At 47.7% G+C, this 7500-nt stretch overlaps 1 protein-coding gene across 3 annotated transcripts in view; it reads left to right on the top strand.

Moving 5' to 3' along the window:
• Positions 1-7500, top strand: part of LOC125048160 — a 33044-nt gene that overhangs the window by 9695 nt on the left and 15849 nt on the right. For 2 of the 3 annotated variants that reach the window (XM_047646717.1, XM_047646716.1), the window contains exons 3-6: positions 2926-3201; positions 5135-5366; positions 6494-6990; positions 7331-7500. The exon at positions 7331-7500 is cut by the window's right edge and continues 173 nt beyond it. In XM_047646717.1, the coding sequence (XP_047502673.1) occupies positions 2926-3201; positions 5135-5366; positions 6494-6990; positions 7331-7500 (1175 nt within the window). Of the gene's footprint in view, positions 1-2925; positions 3202-5134; positions 5368-6493; positions 6991-7330 lie in introns of all 3 variants that reach the window. The other variant, XM_047646718.1, reaches the window with a different exon arrangement.

The following is a 7500-nucleotide window of genomic DNA, read 5'->3' as shown; positions in this document are numbered from 1 at the left end:
AAGGTTATTGTGAATGTGATTAAGATTATGGTTATGATTTTAGTTATTATGATTATAATAATGATGGTAATGAAATCCATAATAATAGTAATGGCAATAATAAAAATGGTAATAGTTACGATAATAATTTTAAAAAATCATCATTTCACGATTAACCAAATCCTTTAAACAGCCCCCCCTCCCCCCCTCCCTTTTCGATGAGGTCAGACGATTCACGCGCCGAGAGAGAGAGAGAGAGAGAAAGAAAGAAAGAAAGAAAGAAAGAAAGAAAGAAAGAAAGAAAGAAAGAAAGAAAGAAAGAAAGAAAGAAAGAAAGAAAGAAAGAGAGAGAGAAAGAAAGACGGATAGATAGAGAGACAAACACGGAAAGAACGCGAGAGAGAAAGAGAAAGAAAGAAATGAAGACAACGAAAAAGAGAAAGAAAAAGAAAAGAAAGAGAAAAAAAGAAAGAAAGAGAAAGAGAAGAAGAAAGCGAAAGAAAGAGAAAGAGAAGAAGAAAGCGAAAGAAAGACAGAGATCTCGGGAGCGAGCGAGCGAGGGCGCGGGGGGGGGGTGGGGGGGAGCGGAAGGCGGAAGGAAGCCCGCCCGAGCGCTGCTGACGGGGGCGAACGAGGCTGCCGAAGACGTCGCCGGGGTCCGTCGGGCTTCTCCGCCGGGGCTTCGGCTGCGTCTTGGGCTTCGGGTTATTCTTGGGTCTTGGTCTTGTTCTTTTTTTTTTTTTTTTTTTTTTTTTTTTTTTTTTTTTTTTTTTTTTTTACTCTCTTGAGTAAGTAGTGGTTATGCTGTTGGTGGTCCTTTTTTTTCCTCTATTGCCTTCTTCTTCTTCTATTTCTTTTTCTTTTCCTTCTTTTTCTTCTTTTTCTTCTATTTCTCCATTTTCCTTTTTTTCTTCTTTTTCTTCTATTTCTCCATTTTCCTTCTTTTTTTTCCTTCTAATTGTTCTTTTTCTTCGTCGTCTTCTTCGTCTTCCTTCTCCATCTCTTCGTCTTCTTCCTCCTCTCCCTGCTTCTGCTCTGGTTGCTTAAAGAAGATAAAAATACAGAAAAAAGAAACGAAATTAATTATGAAACGAATTAGCAACTGAGTAAATAAATATATGAAAATAAGAAAGATGATAAAAATGTATATAAATGAAAAAAATAAATAAAGGTTAAACTACAAAGTACAAGAAAGGTGACGAAGTCCTTGCATAAGCAGGCGAGGATTTAGCAACCGGAGAAAGAGACAGACAGACAGATAGACAGATAGACAGAGAGAGAGAGAGAGAGAGAGAGAGAGAGAGAGAGAGAGAGAGAGAGAGAGAGAGAGAGAGAGAGAGAGAGAGGAGGGAGAGGGGGGGAGAGGGAAAGAGAAAGAGACAGGGATAGAGAGAGGGAAAGAGAAAGTGAAAGATAAGAGAAAGAGAGAGAAAGAGAAGAGAGAGAAGGGGGGAAAGAAATCGCAGCCTCAGCATCCCGTATATGCGTATGTACAGTCAGGTAAATAGGTATCGCTACCCTTTGCACAAAATAATAGGAAACAAAAAAATCGACGCAGTGACGTGGAATAGCGAGGCGAGGTAGTTTAGCCCCGTAATCAGGAGGAGAGAGAAGCGTTCGGGTCTTGATTGAACACAAGTAAAGGTAATAATCTTTTTTTTTTCATGACTACGTATGTGCGCGTGTGTGCGTGTCAGTCGAGAGTGTTGACAGGCGTGTGTGAACTCAGCACCTCGGTTCGTGAGTGTGTGTGTGTGTGTGTGTGTGTGTGTGTGTGTGTGTGTGTGTGTGTGTGTGTGTGTGTGTGTGTGTGTGTGTGTGTGTGTGTGTGTCGGACTCAGCACCTTTTTCTCGTACGTACGTGTGTGTGTGTGTGTGCGTGCGTGTGTGTGTGTCCGCCGGTGGTGTCGAGATGGAAGGTCATGGCGCAGTTGCTTAGTCATTCATTCTCTGACCGTGTGACCTGTCGTGACCTCTCTCGCTCGTGTTCGTCTTTGCCTTGGCACTGATACCGTTTTCTAAATTACTTCCCGCATTCTTTTTACTTTTTTCGATTTTTTTTTTTTTTTAATTCTCGAACGAACGCCCGCGACTTGTTTCTCTCGAGGATTCGAAACTGGGATCGAATCCTGCTCTTAAGAGTTTCGGATCTTTTTTTTTTTTTCGGATTCGCTTGTGTTGGTGTGTAAATAGTGGACTGGACCTTGTTGTCTGTTTGTTTGTATTTGTGTCGTGCCTTGCCAGTGCTCCTGAAAGAAAATTCACAAAGCGTTTTGAAAAGGGGAAAGTTGAAAAGTGTCTAGAGAGAGAGAGAGAGAAGAGGAGAAAGAGAAAGCGGTCAATCAAGTTTTTTTTTTTTTTGTCTTATTTTTTCTTATTTCCCGCAACAACGCGTGTGGATTCTCTGCATCTCCCGCATCTTCACTCTACGTCATCTGTTTGACCTGAGCTGGGAAGAGGTCACGCTATGTTCTCAAAAAATCTGAACGACCTCTTCTACCGGTCGTTGGTAGGTCGTGGCAGGAGTGTTGTTAGTGTTGCTCTTAACAAAATCATTGCTGGTATCATTCGTCGTCATTTTTATTGTTGTTGATGTGTTGTTATTTTTTGTTAGTGTTATCATCTGTTGTTATTATTATCATCTGTTATTATTATTATCATCTGTTATTATTATTATCATCTGTTATTATTATTATCATCTGTTATTATTATTATCATATGTTATTATTATTATCATATGTTATTATTATTATCATCTGTTATTATTATTATCACATATCGCCCTGATTCTGACACGTCTTCACATCCAAACAAATATCCTCTCTGAAACCCTCCCTGAATTCCCTCACTGAACTCCCTCTTCACCCTGTAACCCTCACAAAACCCCCTTAGTGAACTCTCTCTCACCCTGACACCCTCACTGAGCCCCTCCCCCTTTTCCGACAGTCGAGCGACTGGGATGCGGACGAGCTGCTCCGCGCCGTGCTGGACGAGGGCGACGTGTCGTCCCCGAGGCTCAACCAGCAGACCCTCGACTCCATCGGGTCCCTGAGCGGCCTCGGCAACTGCTCCGCCCTCGCCACGCCCACGCTCCAGGGCCCCGACGACATGCACGCCCTGGACGACGCCCTGGACGACCTGGTGGGGCTGCCCTTCCACGCCGTCCTGGACTCGGGGGCGTCCGACTCGGGCATGTCCAGCGACTCGTCCTTGGACCAGCAGGTAGGACTCAGGGTGTGGGGAGGGGGGGGGGAGAGGGGGGGGAGGAAAGGTGGTAGGTGGGGTGGGTGTGGGTGTGGGTGTGGAGGAGGGTGGGTGTGGGTGTGGGTGGGTCTGTTTGTTGACCTGTCTGTCGGTCTGTTTTAGCCATTAGTTTGTTGGTTATTTATTGATTAGCACATTTGTCTGACATTCTCTTTATCAGTTTATGTGGTCTGTAGATCCATTTATCAATTTATCTGTCTGTCAACTTGTTTGAGGTTTGCAAACAGCCTACATCATCATCGTCATAATCAGTCTACACCTTTCTCTTCATCTTCCACTCTCTCGTCCGTCTCCTCCTCCTCCTCCTCCTCCTCCTCCTCCTCCTCCTCCTCCTCCTCCTCCTCCTCCTCCTCCTCCTCCTCCTCCTCCTCCTCCTCCTCTTCCTCCTCCCCCCTATATCTCTCCCTCCCCCTCCCCCCCTCTTCTCACGTGGAAGCCAAACAAACTATACATTTTTTTTTTTTTTTTTTTTTTTGCTTTCTTATATCTTTGCTTGTTCGTTGTGTGCGGTCAACAGCAGTTTATTACATATATTTTTTAGTTTTTATTTTTATTTTAGTAATTATCCCCAATTTGTATATAATTATTCCGTATATTTCTTGCCATGCAGACGACCGGTTAATTCTCTTCCTTTTGTCATGCAAATGGTCGTTTATTTCCACATCTTCCAGTTTTGTCATGCACAGCATTTTCCTCGTTTCCAAGTTTGTCATGCAGTCAGGCAGTTTTCCTCGTTTCCAATTTCGTCGTTCATATCAGCATTTTCTCCGTTTCCCGTTTCTGTCATGCAATTAGTCATTCTTTCCTCAGCTTCCGGTTTGTCACGCAGTTGATCATTTCCCATGCGGCCTCTTTTGCCATGCAGTCACTCCGTTATTTTCTCCCGCTTTCCGTTTTGTCATGCAGACAGAATTTTTGCCCTTCCCTCGTGCGTTCACCGTCTCTGTCATCACTTTATCAGCGTTTGTCATGCACGGTCATCACACCTTTTATTTCCTCTCACCGGCGAGTGTCAGGTTTTTGGATCGCTTGTCATAGCTTTTTATTCATTTTTTTTGTTGTTGTTTGTTTTATTTTTATTTTTTCTCTATATAAATTGAAAGTGATGATTTCGTTCCGTTCATATAATAAGAATGTTTTTTTTTTTTCATCTTCTAAGTTCTCCTGACTATAAATGTATCAGTAATGTATTACTGTTTTTTTCCTCTATGTTCAATTTCTACTGTATTGTTCCCACCCTTTTAACTGCCAATGTGTTTTGTGTTTATTTTCCCATTTTCCTTTCTTCCTCATGTTTATATTCCCCCATTTATATATCTTTCTCTCCCCTCCTCCCTTTCCATTTTTCTCTTGGTATATTTCTTTCTCTCTCTCCTTTATCTTCGTGGATATTTCTTTCCTGTCTTTCCCTTTCTTTCCCTGTTTATTTATTTCTCCCATTCTCTTTCCTCGTGTATATTTCCCTCCCTCTTTCCTATTTTTTTTTTTTTTTTTTGGCCTATATTTAATTCCCCTTCCCCTTATTTCTTCACTCCCCCCCCTTTTCTCCTTTTCTCCCTCCCTCCCTCCCTCCCTCCCTCCCTCCCTCCCTCCTCAAACCAAACCACACACTCCCTCCCTCCCTCCCTCCCTCCCTCCCTCCCTCCCTCCCTCTCTTCCTCTCTTCCTCTCTTCCTCCTTTCCTCTCTTCCTCTCTTCCTCTCTTCCTCTCTTCCTCCCTCCCCCCCTCCCCCCCTCTCTCCCTCTCTCCCTCTCACTCTCACTCTCACTCTCACTCTCCCTCTCCCCCCCCCCCCTTCCATCCATCCATCCATCCCCAGTTCTTCAACATTTTCCCCATCGTTATACGAATCTCTAACCTCATTTCTCCCCCCCCCCCCTCCTCCAACAGCTGTCCCCCCTCTCGGGCTACTCCATGTCCTCCCCGGGCTCCCTCGCCGACGTAGGCCTGGGGCTAGGCCTACCATCTCCCGAGGCTGCCCTGGACGCGACCTCCGACGTGTCATCGACGAGTGACCTGGGTTCGCTGGGCTCCGCGTCGCCCCACAGCAGCACTATGTTGGCCCCGCCGTGTAGCCCCGAGACTATCCTGGGGCTGGAGGATTTCATGCACTCGGATTCGGGTGAGTTTTTTTTTTTTTTTAATTGGGGGAGGGAGTGAATGGGGGGTGGGTGGGTGGTGTGGGTGGGTTGTTTGGTAGATGCCTTTCTTTTTCTCTTTCTCGTTTTCTCTCTCTCGTTTTCTCTCTCTCGTTTTCTCTCTCTCGTTTTCTCTCTCTCTCTCTCTCTCTCTCTCTCTCTCTCTCTCTCTCTCTCTCTCTCTCTCTCTCTCTCTCTCTCTTTCTCTCTTTCTCTCTCTCTCTTTCTCTCTCTCTCTTTCTCTCTCTCTCTTTCTCTCTCTCTCTTTCTCTCTCTCTCTTTCTCTCTCTCTCTCTTTCTCTCTCTCTCTTTCTCTCTCTCTCTCTTTCTCTCTCTCTCTCTCTCTCTCTCTCTCTCTCTCTCTCTCTCTCTCTCTCTCTCTCTCTCTCTCTCTCTCTCTCTCTCTCTCTCTCTCTCTCTCCCTCTCCCTCCCTCCCTCCCTCTCTCTCTCCCCCTCCCATCCCTCTCTCCCTCCATCCCTCTCCCTTCTCCTGCTTTCCTTCTTTCCCTTTACATTAAGAGAAAGAGCTCGAAATGGAGAGGGAGGAAGAGAAGAGGAGAAGAGGCTGGGGAACTGGAAGAGAAAGAATTGGATGACTCAGTGGAATTTGTTCGTCAGTTCAAGTTATGGGAAAAAGCACAAGTCATCGATGAGAGAGAGGGAGATAAAGAGAGAGGGGGAGAGAAAAAGAGAGAGAGAATCGTGTCTTTGAACTGTCTTTGTGAATGTATTCTGTTTAATATGGGTATTAGTTTTTGTCTTTCTCTTTCTTTTTTATTTTTGTTGCTCCTTTCTCTTTCATTCTCTTCTCTGTCTCTCTCTGTCTCTCCCTCCCTCTCCCTCCCTCTCCCTCCCTCTCCCTCCCTCTCCCTCCCTCTCTTTCCCTCTCCCTCTCCCTATCTCTCCCTCTCCCTCTCCCTCTCCCTCTCCCTATATTTCCCTCTCCGTCTCTCTCCTTCCCACTTTCCCTCCTCCCTCCCTCCCTCTCCCTATGTAAAAGGTTAAGTCAACTCCACAGAGATTATCTGAAAATCAAAAACTAAATGAATAGATTATGAATAACAACAATCCTTCGCCCTGGATTAAATGTCTTCCTCCTCGCCCGCCCAGGCATCTCGTCCCCCGTGCCCGACTTCGTGAACCCGCCCACCGTCAGCGTCCCCACCGTCAGCCCTCCCGCCGTCAGCTCTCCCGCCGTCTGCCTGTCCTCCGTCACCACCCCCATCGTCAGCTCTCCCGCCGTCTGCCTCCCCTCCGTCAGCGCCATCAGCACAGCGCCCACCATCTTCACGCACACCCCCGTCAGCGTCAGGACGAGCTGTGCGACCGCCACCGTTTCCGCCGCCCCCAACACCGCCGCGTCCGCCACCCCGACGGCGACGCAGCAGGTGACCGCGACGACCGCGGCGCCCATCCTGCGGACGGTGACGGTGCCGGCGGGCGCGAGCGGCGTCAGTTCCATGGGCGGCCAGACCATCGTGGTGACGCAGGCGAACAAGGGCGGCGCGCCCACCGCCCAGCTGCTGCGGAGTGGCACGGTGCTCAAGGCGGGCACGCAGACCTCGCGCTCCATCCTCCTGCCCGTCACCGTCAAGGACCTCAACCAGGTACGGAGGCGGTCTGTCCGTTTGTCTGTCTGTCTGTCTGTCTGCCTGTGTGTATGTGCGTCTGTCACTCTGTCTGTCTGCCTGTGTGTATGTGTGTCTGTCTCTCTGTCTGTCTGCCTGTGTGTATTTGCGTACGTCTACGTCTGTCTGTCAGTCAGTCAGTCAGTTAGTTATGAATTTTCATGTTTGTCATCTTTTTGTCAGTCTTCTTTCTGTCATCTGTCAGTCTTTCTATCTGCCTCTTTGCACTGTCTCTGCATGTTTTCCTGCCCGTATTTCTGTATCTGTATAAATGCGTATATCTGGACGTCCCCCCCTTTCAACCCCCTCTCCCCCCCAGGTGCGCACCATCAAGATCATCAGCACGGGCGGCGGCGGGGGCGTGGCCGGGCGCGGCGTCCGCACCGTGGTGTCCACCGTGCGCCCCCCCACCTCGTCCTCGACGCTGAACACCCAGTCCATCCGCACGGCCCTGCTCAGCACCGTGCGCGCCCAGGACTCCAAGTCGCT

Source organism: Penaeus chinensis, chromosome 43 (assembly GCF_019202785.1).
Source record: "Penaeus chinensis breed Huanghai No. 1 chromosome 43, ASM1920278v2, whole genome shotgun sequence".
NCBI lineage: Eukaryota > Metazoa > Arthropoda > Malacostraca > Decapoda > Penaeidae > Penaeus > Penaeus chinensis.
The sequence above is the reverse complement of the archived record's forward strand: the minus strand, read 5'-3'. Positions and strand labels throughout refer to the sequence as shown.